Source organism: Mandrillus leucophaeus, unplaced genomic scaffold, assembly GCF_000951045.1.
Source record: "Mandrillus leucophaeus isolate KB7577 unplaced genomic scaffold, Mleu.le_1.0 Scaffold463, whole genome shotgun sequence".
In the NCBI taxonomy this organism is placed as follows: domain Eukaryota; kingdom Metazoa; phylum Chordata; class Mammalia; order Primates; family Cercopithecidae; genus Mandrillus; species Mandrillus leucophaeus.
The window spans coordinates 569,188-581,902 of NW_012104954.1; the positions used below are offsets into that span (position 1 = coordinate 569,188).

At 53.7% G+C, this 12,715-nt stretch overlaps 3 protein-coding genes across 7 annotated transcripts in view; 1 reads left to right on the top strand and 2 right to left on the bottom strand.

Moving 5' to 3' along the window:
• The window catches only part of GADD45GIP1 (growth arrest and DNA-damage-inducible, gamma interacting protein 1), a 13,307-nt gene extending 1,782 nt beyond the window's left edge, over positions 1-11,525 (top strand). Inside the window, exons 2-4 of one of the 3 annotated variants that reach the window (XM_011994899.1) lie at positions 1,169-1,524; positions 4,169-4,177; positions 11,515-11,525. In XM_011994899.1, coding sequence (XP_011850289.1) covers positions 1,169-1,487 — 319 coding nt within the window. In that variant the 3' untranslated portion in view covers positions 1,488-1,524; positions 4,169-4,177; positions 11,515-11,525. Of the gene's footprint in view, positions 1-1,166; positions 1,540-4,168; positions 4,178-11,514 lie in introns of those variants that run through there. The other 2 variants (XM_011994898.1, XM_011994900.1) reach the window with 2 other exon arrangements.
• On the bottom strand, positions 2,054-10,018 carry RAD23A (RAD23 homolog A (S. cerevisiae)). 3 transcript variants are annotated; one of them, XM_011994895.1, is made up of 9 exons: positions 9,629-10,018; positions 7,667-7,828; positions 7,325-7,506; positions 7,133-7,188; positions 6,872-6,999; positions 6,526-6,604; positions 6,277-6,407; positions 2,843-3,007; positions 2,054-2,760 (listed from the first exon to the last, which is right to left on the bottom strand). In XM_011994895.1, exons 1-9 carry the CDS (start codon positions 9,698-9,700, stop codon positions 2,647-2,649), a joined length of 1,089 nt encoding a protein of 362 aa, XP_011850285.1. In that variant the 5' UTR covers positions 9,701-10,018; the 3' UTR covers positions 2,054-2,646. The 3 variants fall into 3 exon arrangements, with proteins under 3 accessions (XP_011850285.1, XP_011850284.1, XP_011850286.1); XM_011994894.1 differs by having other exon boundaries at positions 6,277-6,410; XM_011994896.1 differs by lacking the exon at positions 2,843-3,007 and having other exon boundaries at positions 6,277-6,410.
• The window catches only part of CALR (calreticulin), a 5,672-nt gene continuing 3,939 nt past the window's right edge, over positions 10,983-12,715 (bottom strand). Inside the window, exons 8-9 of the mRNA XM_011994893.1 lie at positions 11,844-11,936; positions 10,983-11,766 (exon numbers count right to left, since the gene is read on the bottom strand). Coding sequence (XP_011850283.1) covers positions 11,566-11,766; positions 11,844-11,936 — 294 coding nt within the window. The 3' untranslated portion in view covers positions 10,983-11,565. The remainder of the gene's footprint in view (positions 11,767-11,843; positions 11,937-12,715) is intronic.

Sequence of the window (12,715 nt, forward strand, 5' to 3'; positions counted from 1 at the left end):
ACGCCCGGCTCATTTTTCGTATTTTTAGTAGACATGGAGTTTCACCATATTGGCCAGGCTGATCTTGAACTCCTGACCTCAGGTGATCCACCCACCTCGGCCTCCCAAAGCGCTGGGATTACAGGCGTGAGCTACAGCGTCCGACCAGACCAGGGGCATCTCTTATAGATAATACCACATCCTGGAGGGTGAAGCGGGTAGGTCGAGTGTGTTCCTGGTGTTTAACCTTCTTGTTTTCCCAACAGCCTTAAGAGGAAGAAGGGATTGCCCTAATTTTGGAGATGAGGAAACTGAGGCTTGGTGAAGGCATGTGTCTGATCACCCAGGCAGGGAACCATGGAGCAGGGACTCCTGTTTCTGCCCCTCCTCAGCCAGATGACCGTTATAGGGCTTAATTCTTCACTTTTCGAATCCTTAAATGAGGCTGTCACAAAAAACGAGATCATGTCCTTTGTAGGGACATGACAGGAGCTTGAGACTGTCATCCTTAGCAAACACAGTAACAGAAAACCAAATACAACGTGTTCTCACTTATAAGTGGGAGCTAAATGATGGGAATGCATGGACACACAGAGGGGAACACACTAGGGCTTTTTGGAGGGTGGAGGGAGAGGATCAGGAAAAATGACCTCTGCGTACTAGGTTTAATACCTGGGTGATGAAATAAATCTGTAAAAAAAAACCCCATGGCACAAGTTTACCTGTGTAACAAACCTGCACCTGTACTCCTGAACTGAAAAAAAATGGGGCTGTGACTGGTAGCTACAAACTCAAGGATTGGTGGGAAATGTCTTTCTTGCTTTCACTCCTGTGCCTAGAATTGGGCCTGGCCTCTGTACAGGAGATGCTCAGCAGTGTCTGTGGAATAGAGGTGTGAAATTACCCATGGGAGTGGCACTTGGCTTGCTCATAGGCAGCTCAGTGAAATGTTGATTTGGCTTTGGCACCTGGGGTTTACTGGGGCTTGACACACCCTTGTGATCAAATTCATGCACAAGTAACTTTCTTATCTCTTCCTGTTCTTCACTTGTCAAGGGCTTTTCCTGACAATCTACAGGGGGAGTTGAGGAGGCAGGCCTGTAGGCAAAGGCCTATGGGTGAGATATAGGTGGGTGGGCTCTGCCCTGGCTGAGTGCCAGTGTCACAGCCCACTCTCCCTCCCCTGCAGGGAGCAGCACATCGCAGAGTGCATGGCCAAGATGCCACAGATGATTGCGAACTGGCGACAGCAGCAGCGGGAGCGCTGGGAGAAGGCCCAGGCTGACAAGGAGAGGAGGGCCCGACTGCAGGCTGAGGCCCAGGAGCTCCTGGGCTACCAAGTGGACCCAAAGAGTGCCCGCTTCCAGGAGCTGCTCCAGGACCTAGAGAAGAAGGAGCGCAAGCGCCTCAAGGAGGAAAAACAAAGACAGAAGCAGGAGGCGCGAGCTGCTGCATTGGCTGCAGCTGCAGCTCAGGACCCAGCAGCCTCTGGGGCACCCAGCTCCTGAGGCTTTGTCCCTTCCCAATAAAGCCTGCTACTTGGCAGTACCCCTGAAGAGATCTGTGTCCTCTCAAGGTGTGCCTCTCTGGGTCCCCTGGTTCCTCCTTCAATACTTAAGGGCTGGGGAATCCCCCACTTGGCTCTACTCAAAAGGGGACAGGGACTCTAGGCCCTGCTGACTAACTGGAGCTTCAGGGGGAGGAAAAGGGGGGTGCAATGGGCAAATAATGGAGAAGCAGATGGCAGAAGAGAAGGCGGCTTCTGTTTACCAACATTCATCCCCAGTAATTAGCCAATTACAGGGCTGGTGCAGGAGGGGGGAGTATAGCCAAAACAGACTGTGGTGATGATGGTGGGGGCTGGGGAGCAGCAGTCTTTGCAAGGTTGGGCTGGGGTCCACTGCCTGGAAATGGCACACTGGGGGAGGAGACACTGGGAGCCTCAATCTGCAGGGTCTCACAGACTCCTCTCCCCCTTCCCGGCACCCGTCACCATGCCTGCCTGTGCCCAGCCAGCCCCCAAACCCAGACAGGCGGGCGTGGGGAGCCCCAGCAGGTACAGACCATAGGGCTGGTTTTTAAAACTTTATTCACTTCAAAACCTTTATCAGAGACACGGTTCTGTTCTGGGGTGGGGGTGGCCTTGACACTGAGCTGATGTTAGCCCTTCTCCAGGCTGGAGGCCAAAGCCAGACTGGGGAGGGGGCCTTGGGCCTTTTAGGGCTTGCCCCAGATGGAAAGATTTGGGCAAAGTTTGGGGCTCCAGCTTCCTCTCATCCTAGAAGAAGATGGGGTGGGGAGGGGTCCTCGGGTTCTTCGGAGGATGGAGAGGCAAGCAGCCGCCTTTCCATCTGGCCGCAGGGAGCTGGGACAGAGGCCAAGAGGGGCCCATCTGTCGCCTCCCAGTCCTGCCAGCTTCTCTGAGCAGGCTGGGCTGGGGAGGAGGATGGGAGGACAGCTGTCTGGCCCGGGTCTTCTCAGACCGAGATGGGAACAGGGGCCACTTTAGGAGGACAGGAAGCTGGACTGTTTGCTTTTTTTTTTTTTAAGGTTTTTGATTTTTTTTTCCATTTCTTAAATAAACATGAATATATATATATTTTTCTTTTATAAAACTTTCATGGAGTAGGGGTAGGGTGAGGGCTTGGGTGGCCTGGCTTCCTGGCATCACTCGTCATCAAAGTTCTGACTCAGGAGGAAGTTGGCAGCCAAGTTCTCATTTTTTTCACACGCGAAATAGGCCTGGATGACCAGGCTCTCTGGGAAGCCTAGGGCCTTCAACTGTGGGAAGATGGGTTAAGTGTGAGCAGCAGAGGGTAGGGGTCCTGCCCACCCGCAGTCACCCCTCAGCCAGGCCTCTTACCCTCTCTATAGCTTCCTTCTCCTGCGGCGTCACCTGGATGTAGTTCATCTGCGGGGCCTCCTCTCCTATGGCGCCCACCTCCCCCTCCACATCTGAGATGTCCGCCAGCTCCCCAGGGGGCTCGTTCAGCATCTGGATGAACTGCTCCTGGTGCCGGCTGATTTGCTGCAGGAGAGGGTAGGGAAGGGAAGGTAATTCACAGCCCCTCCTCTCCCCAGGTCATCAGAGCCCTTGCTTTTTCATTCGGTCAGGCAAATATCCAGAGGAGCCTATTCTGGCCAAACACAACATAGCAGTCAACCCAAGCCCTGCCCTGGAGGAGCTGATGATGGGCTTTTAAGTGAGCCAAGAAATAGGCCAGGCGGCGTGGTGGCTCACACCTGTAATCCTAGCACTTTAAGAGGCAGAGGCAGGTCAAGATCACTGGAGGTCAGGAGTTCGAGACCAGTCTGGCCAACATGGTGAACCGCTCCCCGCTTCTCTACTAAAAATACAAAAAGTAGCCAGGTGTGGTGGCAGACGCCTGTAATCCCAGCTAGTTGGCAGGCTGAGGCATGAGACTGAACCCAGGAGGCGGAGGCTGCAGTAAGCCACTGAACTCCAGCCTGGGCAACAGAGCAAGACCCTGTCTTGAATAAATAAATAGACAAATAGGCTGGGCGCAGTAGTTCACACCAGTAATCACTTGAGGTGATTTGAGACTAGCCTGGAGTTGGAGACCAGCCTGGCCAACATGGTAAAACCCCATCTCTACTAAAAATACAAAAATCAGCTGGGTGTGATAGCACGTGCCTGTAATCCCAGCTACTCAAGATGGCTAAGGCTAAGGTAGGAGAATCACTTGAACCTGGGAGGCAGAGGTTGCAGGGAGCTGAGATAGCGCCACTGCACTCCAGCCTAGGCGACAAAGTCTCAAAAATGGTAAGTAGGTGAGCCAATAAATGAATCAGACAACTGCAGGTGTCTGGCTAGGAAGGAACTGCAGACGAGGGCTGGAGGACAGGCCTGCAGTATAGGGGATGCAGGTTTCCCCCAGGTAAAGCAAAGAGCAAGTGCAAAGGCCCAGGGTGGATGCATCTGGGAAGTCTCAGAAACAGAAGCAGGAACAGAGTGAATGTGGCTGGGCACAGTGCCTCACGCCTGCAATCCCAGTACTTTGGGAGGCTGAGGCAGGCGGATCACCTGAGGTCAGGAGTTTGAGAGCAGCCTGACCAACATGGAGAAACGCCGTCTCTACTAAAAATACAAAATTAGCAGGGCATGGTGGCGCAAGCCTGTAATCCCAGCTACTACAGCGGCTGAGGCAGGAGAATCTTTTGAACCGAGGCGGTGGAGGTCGCAGTGAGCCGAGATTGTGCCACTGCACTCCAGCCTGGGCAACGAGAGCAAAACTCCATCTCAAAAACAAACAACAAAAAAACAGAGCGAACAAGGAAAGGGGGAGGAAGCAGACAATGACACCAGAGAGGAAGGCCCAAGTCAGACCCATTTTCTAGAGCAGGGGGAAGCCACGATGCTGACAGTTACACGGGAAAAGACGTGGTCTGTGGATCTTTTAGAAAGATAAACTTGGCTGGGTGTGGTGGCTCACACCTGTAACCTCAATAATTTGGGAGGCAAGGCAGGAGGGACTGTTTGGGCCCAGGAGTTCAAAACCAGCCTGGACAACATAGACTGTGTCTCTATTCCCACCCACCAGCCACCAAACCAAAAAAAGTGAACTCATCTGGGTGTTGGGTTTACGTATCTGGAAGTTCGTTTGTTCATTTTTGTTTCTGTTTTTTGGTTTTTTTTTTTTTGAGACGGAGTCTCGCTCTGCTGCCCAGGCTGGAGTGCAGTGGCGCGATCTCGGCTCACAGCAAGCACCGCCTACCAGGTTCACGGTGTTCTCCTGCCTCAGCCTCTCCAATAGCTGGGACTACAGGCGCCCGCCACCACACCCGGCTAATTTTTTGTATTTTTAGTAGAGACGGGGTTTCACCGTGTTAGCCAGAATGGTCTCAATCTCCTGACCTCGTGATCCGCCCGCCTCGGCCTCCCAAAGTGCTGGGATTACAGGCTTGAGCCACCGCGCCCGGCCTTTGTTTCTGTTCTTTTTGAGACAGTCTCACTCTGTCACCCAGGCTGGAGTGCAGTGGGGCAATCTCAGTTTACTGGAATTTCTGCCTCCTGGGTTCAAGCAAGTCTCATGCCTCTGCCTCCCGAGTAGCTGGGACTACAGTGGCCTGCCACCATGCTCAGTTACTTTTTGTACTTATAGTAGAGACAGGTTTTTGCCATGTTGACCAGGCTGATCTAAAACTCCTGACCAAGTAGTCCGCCTGCCTTAGTCTCCCAAACTGCTGGGATTACAGGCACGAGCCACTGTGCCCTGCCTGGGTATCTGGAAGCTCTCATGCAACTCTACTATTGTCTACATCTGACCATTTTCGCATCAAAGCAGAAAGTGCTTTTCAGTTATCTGCCTCATGATGGAAAGTGGACTGCGGGACTGTGCAGTAGCAGAGGCCCAGGAAGAGGCTGCCAGGGAGCTGGAGTGCAGGAGGCGCTGAGTGGGAAGAGCAGACAGGACGAGGGATGGACCCCAGCAGGTCCCCAGGGCCTGGGGCTGAAGCAACCCCAGGCTAGTCCTTGCAGAGATTGGGGAGGACTGAGGAGGTCTGTTCTAAGTCTTAGAAGTCTAGTCTAGAGAGCACTTTGATGGAGAGATTAAGCCAGCCATGGAGTGTGGCATTCAGAGAGGCCTGGGCTGGCTACATAGATGTGGGGGTTCCCATACAGACTGAAGGCCCCAGGACATTATGAGGGAGGGATGAGTGCAGATGAAGAACAGGACTGAGCAGGAGGAGCCGGCAAAGGACTGAGAAGTGAGGAGAATGGGCAGACAGCAGGGTCCTGAGCCAAGACCGGTAGGCACTTCACCAAGGACCCAGAGGAACCTGCTTGCAGCCGGGGGGTCACTCCCCCACTCTTCCTGTGAACCTTCAAGGGCAAGGTGGAGCCTCACTGAGCAGAGTCATCCCAGAGCCAACTAGGGCACAGCTGTCCTGGGTGATGTCATGCCACCTTACAGACATTTACGCAGCACCATCTGTATGTGGAGCCAGAGCCCGAGCCCCAGCCCAGGACCCTGAGGCAGCAGGCAGACACACACATTACCAGTTGTGTGACCCTGGGAATGACAGGCTGCTCTAAGCTTCTGGTGTCTTCTTCTGTGGGAGGTGATGTTGACAGCACCCACATCTCACAAGATGGTTGGGAAGACTGAGAAACCGTGGGGATCAACAGGTCACAGGAAGCATGGGGGCGTGGGGGAAGCATGTGCTTAGTCCTGCTTTCCAGGCCTACAACAATTCCTACGTGTTATGGACTCTGGTGCCCACAGGGAACAAAAATGGTGGCTGCCATGGCTCCCTCTGCCCTTGGGATCACACCTGCAAAAGCTGAGGGTTCTCCTGGCCCAGCTGCTGGAGCAGAGCGGGCAGCAGCGCAGGGTTCTGCTGAATCACCTGCCGCATGTTCTGGAACTGGGGCTGGTCCCGCAGGAACTCCAGGGGGTTCTCTCCTGCTGATAGTAGGAAGGGGTGCAGTCAGACACTATACCGGGCTCCTAGGAGCACTGCGGGGTGGAGTGTGATGTGAGTCAGGTACCGGGAGGGCAGATGCAGCACGTGCACACCCACCTGCTTCCGTGGCCGGCTGCTCGGATACCTGGCTCTCCTGGACAGAACCGTGTTCCGGCTCGGGGCTCCCAGGAATTCCCTGTCAGGGGTCCTGTTTAGTTCTAATGCACACACCTCCTGCTGCCACCCTCCTCCATGCCCTGGCTGGACACAGATGAGGCCTCGGCCCTGCCCTCCAGAGGCCCACCCACCACTCACATCCAGCCTCCTGTGGGAAGCCTTTAGTGGCTAGAATCACTACCCAAAGGCTCTTCAGGGCAGGTTTTGCCTTCCCAACCGCCCATCAGGGCAGTGAGGCCCGTATACACCCTCAAGGCCTTCCCAGGAGGCAGCAGCCCCACCTCACCGTGAGCAGATACTCCACGGCTCGGTGGGGGTTGTTGTAGCTGGCTCTCAGGGCGGCCACGACCCGCTCCCGCTCATAGCCCATGGACATGATCTCCGTCAGCATCGTCTCATACTCAGAGCCCGTCACTATGGAGGGAGCAGAAAAGCCTGGGTCACCAGGAAGAGGAAAGGGCAGCTCCCAGGCCCTCCCGCACCCAGACAAGGCCCAGCTGATGGCTGGGGCACCCAGTCGCCTCTGCCCTGGGGACCACCCACCCACCTAGCGTGGAGGCCGCGTCTTCCTCTCGCCCGCTGCTACCTGAAGAGGGAACAGAGCTGCAAATTCAAGAGAGAGAAATCGGACCCTGGCTTCTGGCGGCTTGCCCTCCCTCCAGGTGTGTGGGCCACTTATGTGGACACTGGAATGTGCTAGGAAGACAGGGCCCAAGCTGGGACTGCTGCCCCGCCTTACCCTGACACAGACTCTGGGGACGTCGTAGGGGCGGATTCCTCTGACGGGCTCTTGTCCTCTCTGGCGGCAGGTTGGGGATGGGACATGCCTGAGGTGGGGGCAGGCGGGAAGGATGTAGAGGACTCTGGGGCAGCTGTGGGTGAGGCCTCTGGGGGTGCTGAGGTACCCTGGCCGGCTTTGGTCTGTGACAGCAAGAAAAAGGGAGCTGGCATCAGCAACCCTATCAGACCCAACAACCCGCTCCGCTGTGGCCCCGCCCTGTTCATGGCTAATCTCTCCTGGGCACACAGGCTCCTTGCCAGCTCCCCTGCTCGTCCCTCCCAGCCAGCACACGTCACCCACCTTGGTCACCATGACGACCACAAAGTTCTTCTCATCGATGCGATAGTCCCTGATAGGGACATCATCGCTCAAGATCTTGCCCGCATAGATGAGTTTCTGTCCAGCCACGGGGAAAGCATCACGACCCTTCTCAGCTTCTATCTTCTCCTTTAGCACCTTCACCTAGAAGAAGTAGTACAGTCAGTCACTGGAGACCCCAAGATTCTCTCTTCTAGTTTAGGACGGAGAAGCTGCAAGCCCTGATGGCAGAGAGACAAGCATGCTGGAATTTTTAAGCTTTCTCAGCATCTAAAGCATGCTAGATAAGAATTCATTCAATCATCATGCCATTCAACACAGTATTTATTTATACTAAATACCTATTACGTGCCAGGTGCTGTTTTAGACATGTAGGCCATGGCACAGAACATAACACAAGTCCCTGCTCTCAATGAGAGAACACTAATGTGAAGAAAATGTTAATTTCAGGTGGTATAAAGTATGATAACAGAATAAAGGGAACAGTCCCCCACTCTACACTGTATCTTGGACAATAACAGTGACTAATAGTTTACAGTGATATTTCTTTTTTAAAAGACAGGATCTCACTGTTGCCCACACTGGATTGAAGTGGCACGACCATAGCTCACTGTAGCCTCAAACTCCTGGGCTCAAGTGGTACTCTCACCCAGCCTCGGGAGTAGCTAGGACTAAAGGTGCACACCACCACACCAGGCTAATTTTTAAAAAATTTATTTTTGTAGATAAGAGTCTCCTTATGTTAGGCTGGCTGGTCTCAAACTTCTGGCCTCAAGCAATCCTCCTGCCTACGCCTCCCAAATCATTAGGATTACAGAGGCATGAGGCACCATGCCTGGCCAATAGTACTACTGTAAGTGTGTATGTGGCATACCTTTTAAGCTTCCTATGAAATACATTTAATTGGCCTCCTTTTATTTATTTTTGTTTCTTCTTTTTGTAGAGAATGGGGTCTCACTGTGTTGCCAGGATGATCTTGAATTCCCAGGCTCAAGCGCTCCTCTTGCCTCTGCCTCCCTAAGTGCTGGGATTACAGGCGGAAGCCAGCAGGCGACAGGTTCATTTGATATTTTGAGAAAACGGAGGCACAGAGAGGTTAACTTGCCCAAAGCCAAACCGTTGAGCTGATCAAAAAATGTGTGTTTCCTTTTCTACAAAAAGTGGACTTCAATGTCTCCCTCACTGTGCAAAAAGTGCCAAGTACCCAATAGTCATTATGTTTGAATTAGGTCCTAATTCTATTTTCGACTAAAAAGGCAGCATAATATTTATATAGTGGACGCTCACACGAGGCAGAACCGAATGTGAATCCCAGCTCTGACATTACATGTGTGACTGTGACAAAGTTCCTTAACCCCAAGGTTTCCATATCTGTAAAATGGTCAGAGGTCCCCAATGACAAGCCCGTTCTGCAGAGCAGTAAAACAACACTAAAACACTCGATGACTGATAAAAAATAAACGCCCAACAAACACGGACCACCAAAATTATAAAGACTGAGATCCCTTTATTATCATTAACATCGTTGTTGTCGTCACTACTCGTTATCTCCTGGTCATTACTCCTAGATTCCACCACCAGTGTCCCCAGGAGAAGCCTGCAAAGCTGAGAACGTGGAGCCCAGTCCTGGAGAGCTTGGCCTGCCCAGGCCTCCGAGCCTGTGACTCCCGTGCCCCGCGAGAGCGCTGACATTGGAGCCGGGACCTGGCCAGAGGCCCGGGGGTGGGGCCTCGCCCGGAGACCGTCCCAGGAGCGCCGCCCGATCCGCTGGGGACTGGGCTAAAGACCATCGGGGGGTCCAGGAAAGTCGGGCAGGTCGGGGGTCTGGACAGGGCCGACCCGCGCCGTCCTCCCTGCCCCTCCCGTTGGGATCCTAGTTTCCCCGCCCCCACCCCATCCCCGGCACCCGTCACTCCCGCCCCCGGGCTCTGGCCTGGCCCGCACCGTCTCGTCAGGCTCCATGCGGATCTTGAAGGTCTGCTGCTGCAGCGTTTTGAGCGTGATGGTGACGGCCATGGCGGGGCCCGAGCGACGCGGCGGCCCCTGGATCCTCACACAACATGCAACTCACGCCGCCGCCATCTTAGCGCCCAGGCGCGCCGCGCCGCGCGCCGACCACTTCCGGGGCAGGCGATGCGCGCGCTGACCACCGGCGCACGTGACCTGTGCGCACCCTCCTTGGCCTTTATGGGCATGCGCACGAGCGCAGTGTCGAGCGAGGCATGCGCAGACTAAACTCCGCGTTGTGGGCGTGGGCGGGGACGGGGCTTCTCGTTCTGCCAGCACACGAGATCTCCAAAGTGACGCCATGCCCGTTAGCGGTGACGTCACGGGAGTGCAATGGCGCGATCTCGGCTCACTGAAACCTCTGCCTCCCGGGTTCGTGCAGTTCTCCTGCCTCAGCCTCCCGAGTAGCTGGGATTACAGGGAACCCTCACCATGCCCTGATAATTTTTGTATTCTTAGTAGAGTCAGGGTTTCACCATGTTGGCCAGGCTGGTTTCCACCTCCTGACCTCAGGTGATCCGCCCGCCTCGGCCTGGCAAAGTGCTGGGATTACAGGCACGAGCCACTGCACCTGGCCCCGAGTTTTATTCTGGCAGATAGGGCAAAGTGGAAGTTACTCAAGACTAGAAATACCTGAAAGGCCACCAAGCAGAGGAAAAAAACCTTACATTGGTAGCAGGGGCAAGGTGCCATTTTGTAGCCTCATTCATTCTTTAGGGATCCGGATTTCTGGAATGAACCTACTATTTTAATTCCTGGGTCTCCCGCCAGGAGTACTTTGTTGTACTATCCCCAATCTGACCCCAAAAGTATTTAAAGATGTTAACTTTCAAAGCCTCACGACATTAAAAACAGAATTCTCCCTTGGATCTGCCAGTCCTAGAGGCATCCCAGAGGGGTTGGGCTGAGCCACAGGACCCCAAAGGAATAGAAGCATGAAGAAGGCCAGTTTAAGAGGCAGGGTGAACCAGATTAAGCCATTGTAGGCCAGCCTGGGCAACAGAGCAACAGTCTATCTTAAAAATAAAACCAATAAACAGAACCAAAACTTACCAGTTAGGTTCAAGGATTCAGTAAATTAATATGTGGAGTATTTACGGCAGCAACAGTCATTCCCCCGTTGGTTTTGAGGGTTATGGGGTAAATACCGGTCCCTGGAATCTTGTGGAACAGTCAGTAACCTCTCTAGCAACAGCTGAAAAAGGAGATATACTGGAAACCCTCCCCACCCCCAAAAAGACCACTGCTGGGTTTCCTGAAGTCTGTCTTTCCCCAAAAGGAGACACAGGAGGGAGACACAAAACTTAATTTAATAGAAATTTTGTTTGTAGTTCTTACATTCTCAGTGTGAGCCAATCTGGGACCCACTGCCCCACCCAGAAGTGGCCCAGTCCTGGGGGCAGGGGAGAAAGGGCGGGGTGAAATGAGAAGAGCCCCATTCTTCCTCAGTGCTGGGGGGTTGGAGACACCACCCCCTTCTCCTGCCCCCCTCTGGGCTCCAGGAAGGAGAGCAGATGAAATTTCAGGCCTGCAGCTTCTCCACACCACTGCCCCCCAGGTTGGAGGGGAGCTAAGAGATATGGTGAGAGAAGGGGACAGAGGCAAGAAAAGATGTTGATCAAGAAAGATGAGAACCAGGGGTGAGGGCTGAAGGAGAATCAAAGATAAAACACCAGTTAAAAAAAAAAAAAAAAAAAAAGGCGGGGGGCCGGGGGGGAACAGTGGAGGAGGGGAACAAAACCAAAATCCACCCCAAATCCGAACCAGCCTGGAAAAAAATGAAAGTTCTCGAGTCTCACAGAGACATTATTTGGCGTGGCCAGCTCTGCGGCAGGAGCGCTCAGGCCTCAGTCCAGCCCTGGAGGCAGGCCTCTCTACAGCTCGTCCTTGGCCTGGCCGGGGACATCTTCCTCCTCATCTTCCTCCTTGTCCTCCTCATCCTCCTCATCCTCATCTTTGTCCTCATCGTCCTCCTTGTCCTCTGCCTCCTCCTCCTCTTTGCGCTTCTTGTCTTCTTCCTCCTCCTTAAGCCTCTGCTCCTCGTCCTGTTTGTCCTTCATTTGTTTCTCTGCTGCCTGCAGGCAGAGCACACACCTCAGGGCCTTGTACCCTGCCTTCCCTGCCCGCCCCCCACATCAGGACCAGGACTCACCTTTGTTACGCCCCACGTCTCATTGCCAAACTCCTCGGCATATGCCTCATCGTTGGTGATAAGGAAGTTGTCAAAGATGGTGCCAGACTTGACCTGGAGGATGAATGGGAAGGATGGTCAGAGGTGACACCCGATAGCCCTTCCTTTGGACAGGGTTTCCACCTGTGTTCTTATAACCACTATACCCTGCTGCCTGCATCTGCAGAGAAGACAAGGAACGCTGCTGACATTGCAGTTAAAAAGATGGAGAGTCCGGGCACGGTGGCTCACACCTGTAATCCTCACCCAGAGGCCAAGGCGGGTGGATCACGAGGTCAGGAGATCGAGACCATCCTGGCTAACACGGTAAAACCCTGTCTCTACTAAAAATACAAAAAATTAGCCGGGCGTGGTGGTGGGCGCCTGTAGTCCCAGCTACTTGGGAGGCTGAGGGAGGAGAAGGCGTGAACCCAGGAGGCGGAGTTTGCAGTGAGCGGAGATCGGGCAACTGCACTCCAGCCTGGGCGACAGAGAGAGACTCCATCTCAAAAAAAGATGGAGAGATGGCCAGGCACAGGCTCACGCCTGTAATCCCAGCACTTTGGGAGGCCATGGTGAGCAGATCACTTGAGGCCAGGAGTTCAAGACCAACCTGGGCAACATAGTGAAACCCTGTCTCCACTTAAAAAAAAAAAAAAAAAAAAAAAAATAGCCTGGTGTCTGTGGTGGCACATGCCTGGTATGCCTGTAATCCCAGCTACTCAGGAGGCTGAGGCAGGAGAATCACTTGAACCTGGGAGGCGGAGGTTGTGGTGAGTCAAGATTGCATCATTGCACTCCAGCCTGGGCAACAAGAGTGAAATTCCATCTCAAAAAAAAAAAAAAAAAAAAAA